The sequence below is a fragment of the Acipenser ruthenus genome, chromosome 27 (genome assembly GCF_902713425.1).
Source record: "Acipenser ruthenus chromosome 27, fAciRut3.2 maternal haplotype, whole genome shotgun sequence".
Lineage (NCBI taxonomy): Eukaryota > Metazoa > Chordata > Actinopteri > Acipenseriformes > Acipenseridae > Acipenser > Acipenser ruthenus.
In genome coordinates, this window is record NC_081215.1 from 17033642 (window position 1) to 17057657 (window position 24016).

At 36.7% G+C, this 24016-nt stretch overlaps 1 protein-coding gene across 6 annotated transcripts in view; it reads left to right on the forward strand.

Annotated features, from left to right (window-relative positions):
* The window catches only part of LOC117432092 (synaptotagmin-12-like), a 64268-nt gene extending 46568 nt beyond the window's left edge, over positions 1–17700 (forward strand). For all 6 annotated transcript variants that reach the window (XM_034053546.3, XM_034053544.3, XM_034053547.3 and 3 more), the window contains 4 exons: positions 8985–9200; positions 11339–11459; positions 13620–13753; positions 16059–17700. In XM_034053546.3, coding sequence (XP_033909437.1) covers positions 8985–9200; positions 11339–11459; positions 13620–13753; positions 16059–16232 — 645 coding nt within the window. In that variant the 3' untranslated portion in view covers positions 16233–17700. The remainder of the gene's footprint in view (positions 1–8984; positions 9201–11338; positions 11460–13619; positions 13754–16058) is intronic.
* Positions 17701–24016: the final 6316 nt, after the last annotated feature.

Here is a 24016-nt window from a genome sequence, read left to right on the forward strand (position 1 = left end):
TTGGGCGTGAAATCGTGGAACATGATTGGACATTCTAAATTAGGCAGAAAAACGGGGGTAAAATTATTTAAATTATATATAATATAATTTCTTGCTCTTATTGCATTACTTGTATTGTAACGCTTGAAATGTTTTTGCCTACGATTGTAAGTCGCCCTGGATAAGGGCGTCTGCTAAGAAATAAATAATAATAATAATAATATATATATATATATATATATATATATAATATATATATATTTTTTTTTTTCTTTTTCCCCATAAAGCTTTGGTCAGTACTCCTTTAAGTAAAAAAAAAAAAAAGCTGATGATCCTGCTAAGCTTCCCAGCGCACTTGCGTCATGTGTGGGTGTGCAGTTGCATACACTTTACTAATGAATTACTGGCTGTCTTTTGTTTTCCCACCAGGGTGATGTTCAAAGGAAGTTCTGTCTGATTCGCATACATCAGCACAGCAATCTGTATCCCTGCAACCTTCCACTAATTGCCTCCTATATTTAGCTGAACAGGATTTTCATCATTTTCAGAGGGGTTGAAGGCAGGAGCTGCTGTGATGCATGTCACTTTGCTAGATTAAGATAAGTGCGGATGATTTAAAGTGGGGAAACTGTTTACAGCTAAACTTATTCTAATAATATACATTAGCAGCTTCCTTGAAAAACATGTCAGATAGCAGTCAAAACATGTGAACAACAATTTATAGTGTTCACATTGAATAAGTGGTGTGTGTGTCTATCAGTTGGGAGTATAAATGACAGCATTGTTTTAAAAGGGTGTACAATTCAGTTTGATGCTGTATACTGCCCTCAGACAAGTAGTGGGACAGACAAATACATACAACAAGGTGTTTCCAATTTTACCTGACTCAGACGAACACTTCCTTACTTACCAGTAGGGTTTTTAGTACACAAAACACATTTTTATGTAACGACCCATTTTTATTTCCATTTCTCTAATCAGAAGGCCAGTAAGATACACATATTTTCTTTCCTTAACTACCAACAGCAGTTTTTAGAGTTTCTTACTCTCAGCAGATTTTCTCCTGGTAATAAGAAACCCACAAAAGGCCGTGCCAGTAGATTTTCTACTGGTTCTCTTCACTCCAAAATATCTTTGTATCCCTGAGTATAGGAGTAACGTCACATTTGAGAGCATAGTTCAACCCATCTGTAAATATTTTAAAGAGTAAGCGTAATGGTTCACCAAATAGTGTCCCTTATCTATTATTCTTGTTATGGGATGTTTTTCACTAACGTGCTTAGTAGTAATATTAGTATTAACAGTATTATTATTATTTATACGTTTTCCTTACTATTATTACCAGTACTGATTCACACAGCCAAAAGGCTAGTTCATTTGAAAATGCTTTTTTTCAGTCAGCTGCCATGTTTGTCATGATCTAGTAGTTGCTATGATCACATAGAATAACAGAGCAGACTGATAAAATGATCAGGATATATGTGTGTATTTATATCCGCTTGTGATTGCTCCGCTCCACCTCGCTGTTACTCTAATACTGCTTATAAATCCTTCCTTGGCATAGTCAAATGCTTTCTCCAGATCGATAAAACAAATGTTCTATGTGATGTCAAACTCCCATGATTTTTCCAGTGTCCCACGGTGCTCTGACATCTTCATAATGTGCTTCAGCTGAAAGTGGTATTCTTCAACAGGGACCCCAGAAACACTGTAACAAACTTGGTTACTGTTGCAGTGCCAGAGTGATGTCATTTCCTTCTTTATAGACCTGTTGCTAATGGTGATAAATTCTTGTGTTTAGATGGAGATAAAAGCAGTTGACCTAAGCATGTATCGCAGCATTTTTATTTGTTTTTTGTGCTCTGCCTGCCTCACTTTAAAAAACAAATGTATTGACGTGTCTCTGCCAAGGCTATACCTGGTGTGGAGGCTGGGGAAGGGGTCACAGACTGCAGAGAATGTATGGTTTCATTTAAAAAATATAAATATACTACAGTAATCTGTGGCATATCTGACTGTGGTGGGACCAGAGTAAGGGCGAATATTTAAAAAGTCAGTTGAATGAATCCTGTTTTAAATACCATTATACACAGCTGTAACAATTACTACATTCACACAATTATTGTTTGGAGATTCAGCTTTTATTAAGGAGCTCCCCTAAATCCCTTGTTTAGAAAGATACAGGGTATTAATGCTTGTGACAGGGTAGCAGTCTGCCGTGTGGGTGTGTGCATTTGCTGCTGAGTGACAGGCAGGAGATCGAGACGGAGGTTGTAGTTGATACGCCCCGCAGGCGAGCAGGATTTATTTCCATATCACCACACTGAACAGGTCACGTGACACTACCAGCAATGGCAGCGCACAGAGCACACACAACACAGTGTATGAAAACCTTGGTAGGATCTACAATATCTGAACTAATCTTCATAATAAGCTAACGTTGCTGAAGAAGTTGATCATGGTGGATAAACAGTTAGGGCTGATATGTGATGGGCAGATACGCGATGGATTACTGTGCTGTTAACTGTCTGAATGAAGGCTGACATGCCTGTGAGAGTTACTCAACAGTCCTGTCTTGCAGGGTTCTAATTCGGGTACATATCCTACCTGAAACTTTGCTAGTCATGCCCTGTAATGTAAAGTGTTTTAATACTGTAACAAGAGCGCTCTCTCAGGCTCGAGCAGTCAGTTGTCACATATAAAAGGGGTTTCATTTGCTTGTGTGCCGTGGACTGAGTCGTACAGTCAGGGGACTGCAGGTTTGCTTCCTGGCTGTGGAAAGTGTCCGGTCTTCGCTGGGAATTTCAGAGGAGCGTCACATTGCAGGGTTAGAAACTAACAAAGGCACCTTAGTAAACGCTCCTACAGATCGATCAATCACTTGTTTGCACCTCGTTACTGAGCGACTAACTGTACTGTGTGCTGAGAAACTGACACTGACAGCACCAGACGGGACGACAGAGGAAGCATTCTCTCAGCTGTGTCACCTTGCCGACCACGAAGGTCCGCCTGAAATTGACACAGATGACACAAATATAATGTTTATTTTATTCTTCATTTACATGTGTTGCTGTTTACAAAAATGCTGGCTGGTTTGTGGAGTTGGGGGTTACAGCCTGCGAGTGATTAAATAACTAGGCATTACAACCTACAATAATTAATGTACTCACGTACACATGGTTTTGGCGTTAGCTGAATAATATGTTGTAAGATTTGGTGAAGCAAAGAAGCAACTTTTTTTTTGTTCAATTAGAATCATTCAGGCTTTGCATTTTAAAACAGGAAACAAATTAATTGCCAATGTAATGCAGTGTAAGTTCAGAATGTGCTGTTACAGTATGATAAGCTGCAGTTAAGAGCAGAATCCCCAGTCAATGTCAGAAGCCTGCGAGAGGGTTCAGACTGAATCATTTCACTGGCAAGGACACACATACAGAGCCCTTGCTCTCTGTCTTCAACAAGCTGGGTCTGATGTGATAGCTAGCACAACAAGCCTCCATCCCTAAGATATTAGCCTATATACAGCAGTTACAGTACAGCACATTCCTGTTCCAGTGGTTGCACAAAGTAATACACATTACCAGTCATGCACTTCCATTGTGCAAGAAACACATGTTCTAGCAAACATTCGGTTTAAAACAAGTTGAAATCTGTTTTGGTCAGATCACCTGGAGAGTTCAATTGTCATAACCTCTTAATCTCCTTTTTTGTCGTTAACCAACAACCGGATTCCAAAGACACTGCTGTGAAATGACCAAGGAAGTGAAGCAATAAGACTTCCTGTAATTCATATAAGCAAACTGTGCGCAACCATATAACATGTTTTCAAATCTAAATATGTGATTGCTTTGTAACATGTGCTTCTGTCAAAACTGCCCATTTAAGACCTTCAGACCTACAATATATTGCAAATGGCAGTGCTCAACAGCTAAGATGCAGGTAGTAACCTGTTGTGTTGGCTATAATCATGTGGTGATAAGCAGGGCTTTACAATCACTTTTCTTTTTTATAATTAGAATTAGTAATAATACCGTATTCACAAAGGTCATTGGTTATTCAAAGAATGTTTGCTATTCATTAAACTTTTCTGAACTGTTGTTCCATACATTGCCTCATCAGCATCCCCCAGACAAGGTAACAGTTCTGTCTCATGTCTGTCCTGTCCTAGGTCTCTCATTTTGAGACTGTTTACAAAGTTGCTCAGTGCCAATTATGAAAAGGGTGACACTAATTAAAAGGTAGGACTGCAACATAGTGTTGTACCTTCATATCATTGAAGCAGTGTATTATATTACAAGTTTAATTGGACAGCGATGAGGTGTGTGGTGAAAAGGGTACAGGAGCGAAATTGAATGCCTAAAGCAATACATATTAAATCATGAATAGTGCAGTGCACTCCCGTTGGTTCTGCTTGGGTTAGGAACTGTGTATACTTAGCAAACTTTGTTATGACGGATGTGTACAGTGTCGTACATCACTGAACACAGTAAATAGGACTCAACACTGGAATCTATCATTTCCCACATTGCAGGCAGGCGGGCATAAAAAACATCTGCTATGTTTAATTTTGACGAGGTGTTCTGCTGTCTGTGTGGATAATGGGACTGAATGGCTAACTGGTGTCTCTCTGCCAGGGATATTTGTGTAAATAGACCCTCGCAGGATTGATTAGTTATATTCTGCAGCTTGCATCCAGGCATCTATTCTGTCCTGTATAAAAGTTGCATCTCCCTGCTACCTCAGGTGGTTTTGTGGAGCAGAGTTCCACCTGCAACTTCCCTGAAGGAAACAGTGGCGCTCATCGTTGAGTAATGGTCAAATATCGAAAATCTTGGAAGTTATTTTTTTCAATTATTACATTTTTCCACCAAATTTGAAATTCCGATTGTAAAGTGAGGATCAACCGGCGAGCTTAGTATTCACTCATCGTCTCTTCATCTGCTGAACTTTTAAGCTTCTGAACACTGGAGACGAGGGCCCAGTCTGGCTAGTCTCCACCTGCCCTCGTGACACTCCTGCCCAGTGGGGAACTATTCCCGCTTGTTATGCATGAAAAAGGAAGACGCATGTTAAAGGCTTAGTGTATTGCCAAATAAGTTAGTAAAAGTGGTTACATTCCTGTAGATCTGGATTGCTTCTCACTGTCTTTTGCAGTTGTTTAGTGACACTCATTGCTGACACACAATCCTGCCATTTTGTATGCAATCTATAAACATGTTAATGATTATGATATTAACTGTTTTAAAATATCAAATCCCTGAACATCAATATATATATATATTTTCTCCTAAAAGAAAATACATATATCAAAAATATATAAAGAATTTCAGATTTCTGTGCCAAGCTTTTATAGTCCATCCATCTAAAAGCACCAAAACACTTGCTCCCCCATTAGTGACAAAGTAAATAAACTCTCCTTGCAACAGTTTTCATAGCAACATCTTTTAAATCCAACAAAATGATTGCATAGCCCAGTCCAGACGGCCTCAGGAGTCCATTTTCATCACAACTTCAAATTGCAAGCGTGGGAGGATAAAAATGTGTTTCTGAGGCTGGAGCAGGTAACGAGGAAATTGCTTTTTCTTAAAGCACCTCTCATGCAGTTTATAAATATCATTCAATCATGGACAGAAACGCACCTTACTGTAGCTACTTTTAATGATCAACACTGTAGTTTCTAGGGAAATCCTCCCATTACATCTTTCTTTGTGATCTGTGTCTAGAATTGACTTCGCTCCAAACTAGGAGACTTCGACTGTATATTAATCAAGGCTTTGAATACTACATTAAGAAAGTTTATACTCTGTTACTGCAGTGTCTCTAGAGTTATGTTACAGACTGTAAACCATGTCAGTCATTCGGGGAAGCAGTAGCTAGTTGGTTAATGACAGGAAAGAAGACGTTGAACCCGTGTGTACAATTTCATGCACATTCAATTTCTTGGTCTGTTAAATGCATCTAAAACAGATTACTTTAGTATAGTATTGAAAATACCAGTGTATATTTAGCAACCCCCAACCTGTTCTTTTTGTCACCCTTACAAAGTGGTAGCCCTGCATTTTAAGGGAAGAAGTCTCAGCGGAGATTCCACAGGCCATTAGGGAACAGCAGGATTTATTTCAGTGAATAATATGAACTAAAATATATTCTTTAAAAATAAAAGTCTTTTGGCCCGACACGAACAGTTACAATCAAACAGAATCCCTTGATGCTTATTAAGTAAAGTGCTGCTTTAACTGTGGTAATGTTTAAAACCGTTGGGATTCACAATGAGCCTAAAGAGGGGTAATAACTAAGGGTTCTCATTTTCCATCCATAGATTACATTAATAATTACATTTAGTGTGTTTTGTAAATGTGCCAGGAACACAAACGTTAAATTTGCATGTCTAGGTTTCTACACATTTAAATTGCGTCTGTTTAATATTTCACTGTAGGATGCATCAGTATTGTTAAACATTGTAAATAAAATACAGAGGGGTGGCTACCTTTGAAAGTGGTGAAGGTTTATGCATGATAAAACCTAGCTAACAACAATGCCAAATCAAATCAATGTTTGTCTCTGATGGTCACTGAGCTTTTTAAAGTAGCATCAAGTAAACCCCCACCCTTTACTACTCTGGCACTTGCTTTCTGGTTCCTTTGGCATGCTGGGAAAAGCCAGTGCCAACTTCTACCCTGTCATCATGCTGAAAAAAGAAATGAGCCGTCAGTCAGTGTGAGGATATGGTTTAAAGAGTCGTTTGCCATTGCTACAGAATATTTGGTGAGATGACTCATAACATCTTATTTTCATCAGCATATAGTAATTACTAATACATAGGGAAACTGATAGATGCAAAGAAATGCTTTAAAACTCAATATGTCATTGTTTTGGACTGTTATACTGTACCATACTACAATTAATATACACAATATATGTGCATTTACTACAAAATGTACAAGAAACTAAATAATATGAAAAGTATGCTATTTTTACAGCTTGTGTCCCACACATCTCAAATTTAACAATGAATTAGTGTGTAGGAACTGCATTCTTCTATAGTTGAGCCATAAAGCAGACTTTGTTGACAGCCAGGTTTGTTTACATTCCCCAAAGTGTTTTAGCTGTAGCTATGACATCACTCTGTTGGTGCAACAGGAGACTTCCAGCAGTAGGAGGTTATACATGCTACATTCAAGATTGGTTCTAGCTGAGAAAACAAAAATAAAACAAAAATAAAACAAAATGTTCCCTTTTTTAAAATGTATATACAGACATGCTCAAATTTGTTGGTACCCTTACAGCTCATTGAAATAATGCTTCATTCCTCCTGAAAGGTGATGAAATTAAAAGCTATTTTATCATGTATACTTGCATGCCTTTGGTATGTCATAGAATAAAGCAAAGAAGCTGTGAAAAGAGATTAATTATTGCTTATTCTACAAAGATATTCTAAAATGGCCTGGACACATTTGTTGGTACCCCTTAGAAAAGATAAAAAATAATTGGATTATAGTGATATTTCAAACTAATTAGTTTCTAATTAGTATCACACATGTCTCCAATCTTGTAATCAGTCATTCAGCCTATTTAAATGGAGAAAAGTAGTCACTGTGCTGTTTGGTATCATTGTGTGCACCACACTGAACATGGACCAGAGAAAGCAAAGGAGAGAGTTGTCTGAGGAGATCAGAAAGAAAATAATAGACAAGCATGGTAACGGTAAAGGCTACAAGACCATCTCCAAGCAGATTGATGTTCCTGTGACAACAGTTGCAAATATTATTAAGAAGTTTAAGGTCCATGGAACTGTAGCCAACCTCCCTGGGCGCAGCCGCAAGAGGAAAATCGACCCCAGATTGAACAGAAGGATAGTGCGAATGGTAGAAAAAGAACCAAGGATAACTGCCAAAGAGATACAAGCTGAACTCCAAGGTGAAGGTACGTCAGTTTCTGATCGCACCATCTGTCGCTTTTTGAGTGAAAGTGGGCTCCATGGAAGAAGACCCAGGAGGACTCCACTTTTGACAGAAAAACATAAAAAAGCCAGACTGGAATTTGCTAAAATGCATATTGACAAGCCACAATCCTTCTGGGAGAATGTCCTTTGGACAGATGAGTCAAAACTGGAGCTTTTTGGCAAGTCACATCAGCTTTATGTTCACAGACGAAAAAATGAAGCTTTCAAAGAAAAGAACACCATACCTACAGTGAAACATGGAGGAGGCTCGGTTATGTTTTGGGGCTGCTTTGCTGCGCCTGGCACAGGGTGCCTTGAATCTGTGCAGGGCACAATGAAATCTCAAGACTATCAAGGCATTCTGGAGTGAAACGTACTGCCCAGTGTCAGAAAGCTCTGTCTCAGTCGCAGGTCATGGGTCCTCCAACAGGATAATGACCCAAAACACACAGCTAAAAGCACCCAAGAATGGATAAGAACAAAACATTGGACTATTCTGAAGTGGCCTTCTATGAGTCCTGATCTGAATCCTATCGAACATCTATGGAAAGAGCTGAAACTTGCAGTCTGGAGAAGGCACCCATCAAACCTGAGACAGCTGGAGCAGTTTGCTCAGGAAGAGTGGGCCAAACTACCTGTTAACAGGTGCAGAAGTCTCATTGAGAGCTACAGAAAACGTTTGATTGCAGTGATTGCCTCTAAAGGTTGTGCAACAAAATATTAGGTTTGCAGTCCCATCATTTTTGTCCATGCCATTTTCATTTGTTTTCTTATTTACAATATTATGTTGAATAAAAAATCAAAAGCAAAGTCTGTTTTCTATTAAATATGGAATAAACAATGGTGGATGCCAATTACTTTTGTCAGTTTCAAGTTATTTCGGAGAAAATTGTGCATTCTTTGTTTTTTGTGGAGGGGTACCAACAAATTTGAGCACGTCTATTTATATATATTATATGCTTTCAGTGTATTGGATGAATACTGTCTTCCCAGTTATTGCTGTCTGCAGAGGTCTGGAAGCTCTGTATAGCTGATTTGTATTCTCTTTGCTTGTTTGGCACAGATACAAAGGAATGCTTTTTCAGTGCTCTTTGACGAGAAGTTCTCCATTGCCTTGGACCCCTCTGCCCTGGAAGAGAACAGCCTGCGCTTCTCTGTGTTCGGCGTCGACGAGGACGACAGGAACATCAGCACAGGGGTGGCAGAGCTGAAGCTGTCTGACTTGGACCTGTCCATTCGACCTTTCAATGCCTGGCTCTACTTACAGGATGTCAATAAGGTACATTCGGAACAACCTGTTTAATTATAGCTTTCTACATTCTACTGTGGATTCAGTCGAAACAGATAGGCGCTATTCAAGCAAACTTGAGAGGTCCCGTAGACACCACTGTGTAAGCAAATATGCCCAAAATGTATTAACATTCAATAGGCTTTTATTTAAAAACACGTTTTTACTGTGCTTCTGTAAATTTTGACTGAGTGTCACTGGAACAGAGCTCTATTTTCTGATTTGAATACACCTGTTCTATTCAATTGATCCAAACAGTGACGCATCTAAATATTGATGTCATTTAAATCATTCAAATAAGAGCTGACTGGAGTTTTTGATCATATTTTAACAAACATGAGTAAATTAAAGAGACTAACATGCTGTCCTGGATTATAGCTATTCCATAACCTTGGGTATGTAATTCATTAATTATACAGTGTCAGCATATTATTATTATTATTATTATTATTATTATTATTATTCATTTCTTAGCAGACGCCCTTATCCAGGGCGACTTACAATTGTTACAAGATATCACATTATACATTATTTCACATTATACAGTTATCACATTATTTTTACATACAATTGCCCATTTATACAGTTGGGTTTTCACTGAAGCAATCTAGGTAAAGTACCTTGCTCAAGGGTACAACAGCAGTGTCCTCCACTGGGGATTGAACCCACAACCCTCCGGTCAAGAGTCCAGTGCCCTAACCACTACTCCATATAGGCCGACGCCATGTACTGATTAGAGGAGAAACCTCAAAATGGAGCGAGGTAACCGGTGGTGTACCACAGGAATCAGTATTGGGTTCTCTGCTATTCCTAATCTACATTAATGATTTAGATTCTGGTATAGTAAGCAAACTTGTTAAATTTGCAGACAACACAAAAATAGGAGGAGTGGCAAACACTGTTGCAGCAGCAAAGGTCATTCAAAATGATCTAGACAGCATTTAGAACTGGGCAGACACATGGCAAATGACATTTAATAGAAAAAAGTGTAAGGTACTGCATGCAGGCAATAAAAATGTGCATTATAAATATCATATGGGAGATACTGAAATTGAAGAAGGAATCTATGAAAAAGGCCTAGGAGTTTATGTTGACTCAGAAATGTCTTCATCTAGACAATGTGGGGAAGCTATAAAAAAAAGGCCAACAAGATGCTCGGATATATTGTGAAAAGTGTTGAATTTAAATCAATTGAAGTAATGTTAAAACTTTACAAAGCATTAGTAAGACCTCTAGAATATTGTGTTCAGTTCTGGTCAGAATTGTGTGTCTATGCAGACAGGCTAAAAGAATTGTATCTATTCAGTCTTGAACAAAGAAGACTACGCGGTGATCTGATTCAAGCATTCAGAATTCTAAAAGGTATTGACAATGTTGACCCAGGGGAATTTTTCAACCTGAAAAAAGAAACAAGGACCAGGGGTCACAAATGAAGATTAGATAAAGGGGCATTCAGAACAGAAAATAGGAGGCACTTTTTACACAGAGAATTGTGAGGGTCTGGAACCAACTCCCCAGTAATGTTGTTGAAGCTGACACCTTGGGATCCTTCAAGAAGCTGCTTGATGAGATTCTGGGATCAATAAGCTACTAACAACCAAACGAGCAAGATGGGCCGAATGGCCTCCTCTCATTCGTAAACTTTCTTATGTTCATATGTATATCAATTGAATATCCCTCTACGTACGTATTGTTAAACACATTAATTAGGTGGTAGCACTCCCCTGCTGCTTACCTGTTTTATGATGTTTGTAATTTTTCTCAGTTCTGAAGCTCCAACTAAGATTCTTGGAGAAGTTTCTTGATAAGCCGGATAATTATTGGACATTTTTAAACTCATATTAAGGGGCACTATAGTCATTCCACAATTGAGGTGAATGATTGCCAAGCCCTCCTCACGAGTGAAATAAACAAAGCAGCACTCCACGATTTATTCAGAAGTATTCCGTTTTATATAAGTGAAAGGAAAAAAAAAAACAGCTGAGTTTCGAGATGTACTTACCTTAGAATCAAGCTCAGAATTAGTGACTTGAATAGCAGCCAGGATTCCAAAATGAGAATGATGTCCTAATTGTATGTCTGTGTTGCACCACAAGTCTCTAACCAGAACTGTCTGTTTGTTTTGAAAGGCAGTCGACTCGGTGGGTGAAATCCTGCTCTCGCTAAGCTACTTGCCGACCGCGGAGAGGCTAACAGTCGTGGTGGCCAAAGCCAAAAATCTGGTGTGGACAAATGGGAAGAATAGTGCAGGTCAGTGCCGGGCGGCTCCTGATCTGTGTGACGAAACCATTAGGGTTCCCTGAAGCAATTGGCAGTTTTATGCAAACCTATGAGATGCTTTACTGTTTTTAATCTTATGTGATACTATAATCAGCGCTCCAGATAAGCTGTGTACTGGGTGTTTTCCGCATTGAAAAAATCTGAATTACGCATGATATTTAAATTGAATGTGTAAAGAATACACACAGCACTTTAGCGGCACAGCTTGAGTCTGCATGGTATGAAGCTTCTAATACTGCGTTGGTTCCCGGCGTCTCAACAGTCAATTGTGAATATACTGCGTGCGGTAACTAGGGAATGGAAATGGGACAGCTAATAATTGTAGCCTGACTGGGAATGGTCACACTTAACCAGGTTAAAAGAATTAATACAAAACACTCGCGAAGCGTGTTTGTGACTTGTGAATAAGCGACTGGATTCTTGATCCTTAAGATTTGTCTGCTCTGTCTTAGTCCCCCTGAACCTAACCTACCAAAATTGTAGACGGTAAATCTATATAATAAATACAATATTTTGTGTTTGGAGAGAGTTTTTTTTTTTTTTTGCATTAGGGCAGTATTGGTACAGTATTTTTTTTTTTTTTAATATTAGAAAGATATAGTATATGCATATTCCATCTGCAGCATTGGAAAAAAAAATCTGTTTCTGTGTTTTTGCTTCACAGCCATATTGTTTGTGGTCAATAAAGCAAATAAGAATCGTTGTTTTTATTTTAAGACCAGGTTGTTGTACAGTAGTTCAAAGTAACATTACAGTTAACATGTAAGGCTGTAGTTAATGCCTACCCCATAAGTTAGCATTAAAGTATGTACAGTATTTATTGAAAGTACTCATGACTTCAAGGTAATGTTGCATTTTACTCACATAGTATCCAAATTGGGAAGCAAATTACTCAATGACCCAAAACCTTGTCTGGAGCGCTGACTAGAATATAAAAAAGTTCCAGTCGTGATGGGCACTTTCATTCAGAGATGATAGTAGACACACTGTTCTGGCTGATACAGCTTGCTCACTACATTACTTGTATTCAGTGTCACTCCAGGCCACACTTAAATAGATTGGTTGTTATATTCTGGGGTGTTTGCCATTCTTTATAGTCCGTATTCACGTCACATCCTATTCTGAAATCCTTTTGGGAACTACAAACCACAACAGATATGAGAAAAGCTTACAACTGTGACAGGGTACATGTGCTTGTAATTGTCTATTGATTTTTAGGTTTTCGAAAGTTAGCCCAATGGATTGCTACTGAACCGAAAATAAATATTGATCTCAAGATGGGCATGTCTACTTGTAGTGTATTCTTGGTTTGGTGTTTCAGTGCCAAATAGTATGCACTGTTATGCACTAACTGGCTAAATTAGTGACTTGCTACATAGCTCCAGACATGTTGTGAAAACAGATGACTTGGGTCACTGTAACATTTATCACAGTACGTGACACACCTGCAGGCTTGCGACGAGAAACAAGCTGGTTGCATCCTTGTGGTTTTCTTTTGATTGTTTCTGAATAGTTGCACACAACTCTCATGAGTGGATCTCATGACACTACATGCCCACATAAATTGGAATATATTGCAGAGTTGGGGATTTTCCAATTTTACTTGCATGCTCTACGATATACTTGCTTGGCAGCAGAATGTTCTGCTTCTTTAACCCTTTGACGCCGAGGTAGAATGACCATATTTGGGCTTGATTGTGACCACTTTGTGTTTAGTGCTTGTAGTTTGGCAACCATACATCAGAAATTAAAACCCATTATATCTATAGAAAGGCCTTTAGTAGCCATTTCCAATGATACAATGTATTTTATTGTGGAATAGATGATGTGTTTTTTATAAACTGCACTGCCCAAAAAAATATTGAAAAATATATAATAAAATAATATTTTTCAGCATATGACAGATGCAAAATTTTATGAGGATTTCAAATAAAAAAAAAAAAATCAGATTTCAGATATCTTCTACTATTGAGGAGCTACAAGATTTTGTCCGAGCCAAGTATAACTATTTCAGTTTCAGCGTCTTATGTATGTATTTGTATTTGAATGAAGCATCTTGTGCGGCCAGATAAAGGAGCTCATTTATGTGTAAATGACTCGGTTTTCTCTCCGACTCTCCTTCATAAACAGATCCATTTGTCAAAGTTTATGTCCTCCAAGACAACAGAAAAATTAGCAAGAAGAAGACGGCTGTGAAGAGAGATGAGAACAATCCCATCTTTAATGAGGCCATGATTTTCTCAGTGCCAGCCATTGTGCTGCAGGTAAGTTATGTAAAATAATCATTCAAATAAGATAATTTAAATAATTTAATTCATTAAAAATGAATTTTAATATACATCTGGCTCATTTTACTAAGTCACTGTTTGGATTCAAAAAGTCTTCAATCGATTGTTTTAATTTTTGGTATTCCGATTCATTCAGTATATGCCACAGTAATCATGTGGTTATAGTCATCCTCATGGGTGAAATACACACAGCACTCCATGAACTTTCATGGAGTATTCATTTTATGTTACAGAACACACCATTGGAAAGAAAGTGTTTAACCATAAAATAAACAGCTGAATTTGTACAATTACTTTTTTTCAAGCCTAGCAACGCAGCATAATTCGGAACCGTGTATTCTGTCGTTGGATTTGAATGAATGCAGGATTCCAAAATGAGATCTGGCAGATTATACACTCTGTAGGAATGTTGTAGTAGTTTATGTATTAGAACAGATTATTCTTTACATGTTATTGTCTACAACAGAGAATCTGAGTGGGTTACTTTAGTTCATGAATGCAAGGAGGGGGGCATATGGGTGAATGCACTAATAAGGAATTCACAGGAAGTTTTCTACCTTCTTAAAAACTGTTGCTGGGTAGAACTGGAGTGCCACATTGAAGAGGGACAAAGGGTAACAAAACTTACATTCCAGATACATCCCTACAAGTGTGTGAGCAGGCAATTCTAAAAACTCTAAGGATTGTAGTGTCTGGTGCTCAGTCTGATCTTGCTGCAGCCCGGAGCCTTGCAGTACTGAACGGCTGAGGATCTTTCAGTCAATCACAGCGCAGGATTTGCCTACTGTATCTCATGACGCATCACAAAAAAAAAAAAATTTGACATCAACCGTACCATATTGAGTTTTTAGTGGTTTATTATTACTATTGGTACAGTTGACATCACCTGATTTAAAAAATTATAACTGCGGCACATCTCGGAATTCGCTTTAGCTGCAAAGTCAGTTCAAAACGATGACATCAGAATCAGCCACTTAACAGTATTCTCTTAATAAACCATTTATTTCAATGCAAATCACAATGGACTAAAAAAAAAGTTTTTTTTGAATAAAAAAACAAATGTAGCTGGATTTTTTGTACTTGTATATTAACAATAAAGCAGTATATAATAGTTATAGGACTGTGAGCAACTGTGTGTGGGTTATATTGATCACATAAACTGTTCCCCTGTTCACTTCTACTCGTACCAATATACCCTTACACCCAGATGTTTGCCATCCTATAACCCTATATTATACAACAACCGCTCTGTTAACTCAGTAACAGAAATGTTTACACTAATTAACGACACCTTCTCTAAAACCACTGCCCTGCCTCAAAAAGTTAACTCTTTTAGACAAACTTAGGTAAATAAATACACTTTAATGACTTTGCTTTGTCGTGTTCCTCGGTAATAATGAAACTGGTCACTCTCTGGCTTTATTGACTCGGGACTTCCATTATTACCTTGTAACACGCCACAGCAGTGTCATGATCCCTTAATAAATATCGAGGGCTTAGAACCAGAGGGGCGTAAGTGACATTTTCATAATTTTTCAGGCGAGCAAAAATAAGATTTTGATTGTGTTCAATTGCCATTTATCAGTATATGCACAGTATCAATATAATTTTGAAGAAAATTAAAGTTTAAAATATTTTTTAATTTGAAACTTCAAAAGGTAAGAATAGCACCAGAAATGCTGCTTTAAAAGTTAGATTTTCCATAATAACACTAACATGAATACCCATTGCAGTGTGGTTTTCTTCACCAGTTCTATCCCAGACTTGTTTTTCATCAATTTAATAATAATTAATAAATCAATATGTATCTTTAAAATATAAATGTTCAGTCATATTTCATGTTATACTTAAATACTACTGTAAAATATAATTTACAAGATTTTCTACAATCGACATGGTCTGGTTCTTACTCTGTAGTAAAATGTCCACAAAAGTTAGATATTGTTTTACACAAAGCTTTATTTTACAGCTTTTTTCTGCCATTTTGACTCCTCTGCTGTCACTCAGCCATCCCACAATGCAACACTCAGTGCCAGGAGGTTGTAAGTGTGCTAGTTACACCCTCCTGGCACTAAGTTTACCTAGATTTTGCAGTTGTGTCTTTATTACTTTCTCACTTTATTCAATGCAGTTTGTGATTTCAGTTAGGTCCTTGTGGCACTAGATAGAGCTCACCAAGAGCTTTAATTTGATCTATAATATGCCATTTGAACAACAATGTCACTTACACCCCTCTGGTTCTGCGCCCTCGATCTATTAAACGTTTCTTGTCTTCCCGCAGGACCTGTCACTCAGAGTCACGGTGGCGGAGTACTGTGAAGATGGCAGAGCTGACAATATAGGTCACGTGATCATCGGGCCCGAAGCCAGCGGGATGGGAATCACCCACTGGAACCAGATGCTGGTCACTCTGAGGAAGCCTGTTTCCATGTGGCATCCACTCCGCAGGAATTAACATCCTCTCCACTTCACTCCAAATAGAATATCTTCTTGCATGGTGCCTAATTCTTACAATAAAACTACACTGGTGTACAGGGGGCTAAAATAATAATGTGGAAAAATAAAAGGCTATTTTTTCTAAAATCCTTCTACTCTACTTTTTATTATCTTTTGAAGCTAGCAGTAGATATTGTGGTGTCTTAAAAAACAAAAAACAAACAAACAGGCTATAATGGAGAGTCAGGCATTTCATCTGGGACACGATTCAGTACCAGTATACTGATGGCAAGCAGGCATTTAAAATAATATTGATTTACTAATCTAAACAAAGATAATACACCTTTTATCACCTCCATGTTATTTACAATAAAGAGCTGAATAACTTTGATTTTGGTACCACTGTTTATTTATACGTAGTAATGCATTGTTTTGATAGAATTGCTAAATTAATTCTAAGTAGACTTGCACCTTTTTAGATGTTTATTTTTCAGGACCTCACAAGATACTGTAAAAAGTCAGTCACCTTGTATAGTATGCATTTGACTGGGGTTCTTCATTGGCACATCTTGACAAATATGTTACTCTAAAAGGGGAGTAGTTTATTACAGTATTTTGTGAGCCAGGTGAAAATTAAATATTGAAAAGGAGCCAGTCTAATTATAAGCTTGTATTAACAGAAAATGGAAAATAAAACAGTATCCTCTATTAGAAAAGGTCTAGAAAAAGTCATATCATATGACTCTTGAAAGTGTGCAGGAAAAATAAATAAATACATAGAAAAATCAGGTACATTTTAAAACTTGGTTGTGACTTCTACTTTACTTTGTGACGTGCCAAATCTACCATGAATGGAACAACGTTTTAAGAGTGCATTTTCATTGCTGAAGGGGGTCATGGCTAGATAATGCTAACTCACACAGGTTTTGAAATCAATAAAGAATCAGATGTTTGGTTTAACTAAATTGATGCACTCATCATTAACTTAACAGCTATTTAATTAAACTTCATTTGTTTGACTGAAATTTTAGAAAATGTGTTAAATGTTTTTTTTTCAAAAAGGCAGTTCTTGATTTAGTGTGAACTGTCCTCTACACAGATTACTTCATTTAATTTGCTACAAAGAAAACAGGCCATTTAAAAAGGACTAAACAAAATATAAGCTGAAAACAAGCACGTCTGTTGGGGCTTGCTGTGTGTACACAGCTGCCTACAGTTTAATACTGACATGTTCTGATTCAATCCCACAATGGACAATTGAAGAAAGCACTGTAGCCTAGTATGTCACTGATATTCTTATCTTGGTAATGATTTCTGGATTTCCATTATCTTGCCCCGAGCCCTTCGTTTCATGAATTAGAGAGTATTAATAGTTTTTTCGATGCATGAAATTTTGCAGATTTATCAAAATACTTTTATGGAATGTGTCACCAAGAAAATGTTGTGTTGAGTATTCTTTTAAATAAAAAATATATATATATATGAAATTGGCTTGTGTCAGGTAGTATTTGTATGTGTTTACTGTAATATTTCTAAAACCCTTTTACTTGTATCACTTAGATGAAACACAAGTATCATCGCACTGGATGTTCAGCAAGTGGTCCTACCTGCTAAATGATATCTCTGTCAAGCAAAATAAAAGGGTATGGCATTCTACTATGCTGCTGAAAATCAATATTCCGAATAAACAGCAGAGGGTCTCCGAGGTACCCCTGGTGAAGGCATGGCTTTGTTCTGTGCAGGGAGAGTCATACAGTCAAGGGAGGGCAGGTTTGTGGCCTGGGTGTGTGATATTGCCAATCTTTGCTGGAGATTCCACAGGGAGCTCTGTGGTAGGAAGTTAAGCCATTTGAAAAGTCAACAAAGGTCCTGTTCCCTAATAAAGAATTTGATTTCATTTGAGTTGTCCTGTCAAGTTTCAATCTAGTATTTCCCTTGTGTGCAGGAACAGGACTAGAGAGGTTGCATATAGAACAGGTGAAAAAAAAACAGTCGGGGAACTACCTGAATTGACCCTCATTGAAAAACATTTTTCTATTACAAATGGATATATTATAAAGGAATATAATGTAACACACTTAATATCACCCCTGTTAATTTATCACCAGTGTCCTGGACAGACTATACAGTAATAGGATTGAGTTGGGACAAGCTCCTGATATCACTTTGTTATTATCACTAGGTTAATGTCAATCCTATTTATCAGTTACAGAACTCATTTTCACCCTACTTAATATAACTTGAATAATATTTAAGCATAAAGTCACATTGCCTAAAGTCCATATACACCATATTTTTTTCCAGTAAAATCTTCTGTATAGATTAAAAAAAAAAAAAAAAAAATCAGTATGAACAAAAAATATGTTGCAACATTTACAAGACAAAAACTGAGAAATATTACTGAACACCATTTCTTATAAGGGCAATATTCACTTATCCCGTGACATATGCAAACCTGATCTCTTCTTCCACGGGAGGAAGGAGAGGGCATTAGATATATAATATATTATATTATATATATATATATATTATATATATATATATATACATATACATATACATATATATATATACATATACACATACACACACACACATACACACAGTATATTCATATATTCTGTCTCCTAGGAGACTAATCAACCACCTTTCGCAAACTGAAACAGAATTCTGATGTTAATAAAATGTTCCAACACCTTAAACTAATGTCATGAATGTCAAATGTGACCTTGGTCAAAGCAAAAAGTGCCCATTACAAGAAAACAAAAATGTGCTTTAAGCTGATCAGTCACAATCAGTACTTGTGGTTTATGCCAGTGTCCAATTTTTAAATTTGAATGTTTTGTTTATATGGATTTATATGTCGCCCAACCACTACAGTTATAGGGCATAATTTCAAAGGACCACAACTAAATTGTGAAGGTGAAGTTTCTGAAAGGTTCAGATCTATTTTCCTGTCTTTTGTTGGCACCAGTACCATGATCTTTATCTTTTAAACTAATAATCATTAAATAGCTTGCTAGATTGGTTTAATATTACCCATTCTTACTGTATTAATTCCTGTACAGTATTTTTAAAATTATAATTTTTTTGATTCACAAATAGACTAGTATTGTATAAAAGTGTTGTTTAAAACTGCTTTTGGTGAGCAAAAACTACATTAAAATAAGTTCCTGCTAATATTAAAAAGCTATTTAAATTGCAGTACCATTCATAATTAAATTCCTGTTCCTATCAATACTGTTTTCTCTGGGTCAGCTACTGGTGCAACGTGAACAGATCTATTAATGGTATTTTACCTTTTTTTTTTTTTTATTCAGCGTTTAAATCAATAGATGCAATTGATTATACCAGCTTAATACTTCTTGTTAATGAAAAAACAAGATCAATGGTTGATTCCTGGGTTAGATGTGTGATGTATCTGTTTAATTTAAAATGGTTTACCACAACCGCTTTTGCACTTTGTTGTATGAATCTTTGCTTATTTCCTGTGGTTTCTCTATCCATACTGTAAGCATGAAACAAAGTGCTCTTCAGTTTTATTGAGACAGGTAATTAAACTAAGTACAGCTTCAGTTTCAGCATCTCTGCCAATGATTCCCTTTTTCAAATAGTAATTCTACTGATCCAACATGTACCCTGCTCAGGCTAATTAGTACTGAGGAGTTGACTTTTCAACTTTGTGAACAAGAATGCTTTCCTGCAAATAAATGTAGAAAGCCTTGTCAGTAAAAACAATTCAATAAATCTTAAACCAATATGCAGTACATGCAGTACAAGCAATATGCATTAATAAGATGCAAGGTTCTGGCCTGTGAAAGTAGCAATGCAATAGAGATTAGTGAGGCAGACTGTCGTACTAAAACGGTAACACTTGTGCAACGAATGACGAGTATATGATTAGAGATGCAACAATGAAATTGATAATTGATCATGGCTTGATAAATGAATAGCACTATTTGGAACCTCAGGTAGCTAGCTACCCAATAACACGTGCTTTCTTTGCGCGATGCCCAATTCAAGCATTCGTTTATTTGTTTTGTGATGAGAAATCCCACTGTCTTTATATGCACGTGCATATTTTCAGTTGCATTTCAAGGAATTTGTTTTCAACATGAAACGTTCTCAATGCCAGCGATTCCTGTTGCTGTAGTTCGATAAGGATATTGGTTGATTATACATGAAGTTTAAACTATTTATAATATAATACCCTCACTCACAATGCTGCTAGCCAGTATTACTGACAATGTTTCGACTTTCACAGTCATTTAAATTAGTCTTGCATCTACTACACACAATCTGCAATACCCAGGGGCACATTCGGTGCTCACATTAATTGAATGTGAAATAATAAAAGGACTGCAAATCAATTTTCTCTTATGTGATCAAGCCTAAATATTCACTTCCAACAAAGCTCAAAATGCAATTAAGTGACATGAGGAAAATGAAAGCAAAATCACACTGTAAACACAAAAGAATATACAGCTATGGCCAAATGTTTTGCATCACCCTATAGAATTAACTAATTTTGCTTCATAAAGTCAAATGAAACCTGCTGAATAATGTTACGTTAACATATTGAACTACATAATGCTATGTAGTTAATGAAAAACTAACAATAAAAACATTTGACAATTCAAAATCTAACATGAAACACTACTATGGTTCTGGTAGACTTTTGCAATATCATTTTGTAGTTTATTTGGATTACATGATGTTGAATAAAAGAACTAAATTGTGTTCATATAGTTATTTTTTTAATTAATGTCTCAATCCTAAAATTGTAGGTGATACAAAACTTCTGGCCATAGTTGTAGTAACTGGCATTACATGATTTAATGAGGATCCTATAGAATCTCAGGTGAAATGCTTTTTCCAACTCAATGCATCCCTCAAAAACAAAATTAGCTTTGTGCAAACTGCTACTAATTACTTGCAATAAGACTATTACAATTATGTTTTTTACATTAGAGATATCATTGAATTTATTTTAATAAATTACTTTTTAATCTTCTTTCTGCTTCCCAAATGTTTAAAGGCACTGAACTTCATTTGGCATTGCAGTGCATTGACTAATCATTTTAAAAAACGCCAAGGTCACTGGTCAGTGGTCTCAAAAAGAGAAATGTGATTTCACAGTACAGAACAGTAGAGCATTTAATTTACCAATTGCTGTTTTTTTTTTGTTTGTTTGTTTTTTTTACATAAATGTAGTCTAACCAATTATTTTCCCCAAATTTAGAATTGCCCATTATGTTTCATCACTGCAGCAGTTCCCACAACAGTTTATGACTACTAAAGGTCTGTAGGTATTTTCCAATCCCATGGCTAAGGCAATTCCCTCTGGCCAGGGAGCTTCCAAGAAACATTCCCTGACGAATCCCAGAGTCAATGCAGCATTCCCTGTGGAATCTCCAGCAAAGTTCAATGACTTTGCATAGCCAGGACACAAACCTGCCCCTGACTGTATGACTCACCCTGCAGATGTGCCATCGGCCACTTGTGTGATTTACTGTATACTACACAACACTACAGTTTGACTTGCAGTATATCCCTAAAATTTACGAGGGTATATAATGTCACTGTTAAAACAATCAATAAAAGTGCCCAGTTGCCTAAATTTCTGAAGAGCATTTTACAGAAGCAGGGAATCTATCTGTGGTATTATAATTCCAGGATAAACACGTAGCTGGTGGAATCCCCATGTCTTATCAAATCAACCTCCTTTTTTCAACTGCGATTTTGTCTGTAGTTTATGTCTTTAAGAATGTTTTGATGGTACTTATGAAAAACTGCAAAAAAACAGCAGATGACTAGTGATTTACAGTACTCAGAATTAAAATAAATATCCCACAGGGTTTTAGTTCAAGCAATACCTGCCCTAATAAAACCCAGGGGTGATTCTTACCTCTTGTCTCAGTTCACCCTCTCCTTAACTGCGGTGTCCTTCCACTGGGGTCAGGGTCTGTCACCTCCCCTCTTAAGAGATGTGGCTACAGTCACTGGGGCAGATAGAGACCCCTGGGCCAAATCATCAACTGTCATTTTTATGGGGTGAAAAAACTCAACAGAAGACATTGCTTTTCCAAAAATTGCTATAACTACCTTTCTGGCTATAAAATGTGAAGAGTGCAAGATCTGTATGAAGTTCTCGAATAATGTAATACTGGAAAATATGCAAGAAAAAAAAAAAAAACAGTTTAAAACCACACTAGCCCTAGGATTATAATTGGAATAAACTGTAGCTATACGTATAGCAGCTTTAAAGAGTAAATAATAGGTTTCCAAAAATTATACTGTTACATGTCCCCATGTGTTGCTACAACTGTTTAAGTAACGTAGCTGTAATTTTTCTTTTCATTGTTAACGTCCCGACAACCTTTTTACACTTAACTTTAAAGTCTGTTTCAAAGCACTTTTCAAAATGTCTGCTCTAGTGCACTGTTAGTGTAAGGATTATTGCCCACATTGTCAAATAGGTAACACAGAAATAACGATCCATGATGTGGTACGGAACAGAAGAGCCAGAGCACTTGTTAAGGGTTTTTTTTTTTTTTTTTTTTTTTTTTTAAATCGCTCTTCCTGCAGTGATTTAGAGGACAGCTCTCAAGAGTGCACTAGAGCTTTGAAACAGACTTTAAAGTTCTGTATAAAAAGTTGTTAGAATGTTAAAAAAGAAAAGAAAAATTACAGGTACATTATTTAAATAGTTGTAGCAACCCTAGGGTTGGCCTATATAAAAAGCATGCAGTCTTTGGTTTACTGTATACTAAATAACTTTTTTAAAGCTACTGTACAGTAACAACCTCTACCATATAATGTTTAATCAACCTATTTTACAAATGACTGTTTTGCTATGTTATCCACATTTGATGTGCGAAGACATTCTTCAGTGACTAAAAGCACATCAGCACTCCAGCTCACAGAAAAGAAGTTTGCTTACTTAAATATATGTAATAGTGGTGCGATAACTTAGTGTAATAGTAGTTTGATTGGCAACAATTAACCATTACACTGCGTATAAATCACCGAGCACAGGATTCAAAGAGATACAAAAAAGAAGTGATGGGCACCGATATTTTTGAGGATAGATAATTTCTATATCGCAATATCGTGGGATTTAAAAAAAAAAATCATGTAAGCTCGCAGAGACATACTTTGTATTGCGAATACTGCTAAAAATAGTAGTATAAATCAAGTTTATTTTATATTAAGATACAAACTATATGCACACCACACACTAAAGTATTATTTAACCATTTTATTCCACTGATTGGTGTTTCGGTACCAAACGCTATTTGCATGGTGCATTATTTTGAGATATGCGCATGCGTCAGCAGTTCATTGCATTTTCTCCGTGCAATTACTTACGTTATAATTACATCTCGAAATAATGCATGACACCATACGCAAAGCAGATTCAGTTACTTCAGGAGTGGCTAGAAAATTAACAACCCCGAAGTCTGTGCGCAGTGAAGTATAGAAGTATTTCAGTTTTGAGGTGGCTGATGATGGGAATAGTAAAACAATATAATAAGACCTTGTTTTTCTCCATAGATATTGTGAAGCAATGCACCACCAATTACAGTAAGAAGTTGTTTTTCATATGTAAATATCTGTGAACATCTATATATGTATATATGTTTCATATTGCGTTATTATATTTCTGTGTTTTGCAAGACTTCGATATTATCGATATCAAAATACGTGCACAGTATCGATATACAATCTTCATATCGTTGCCCACCACTACTAAAAAGTAATACATGAAAGACCGAGAGATCAGAATCCACGCAAGCAAAA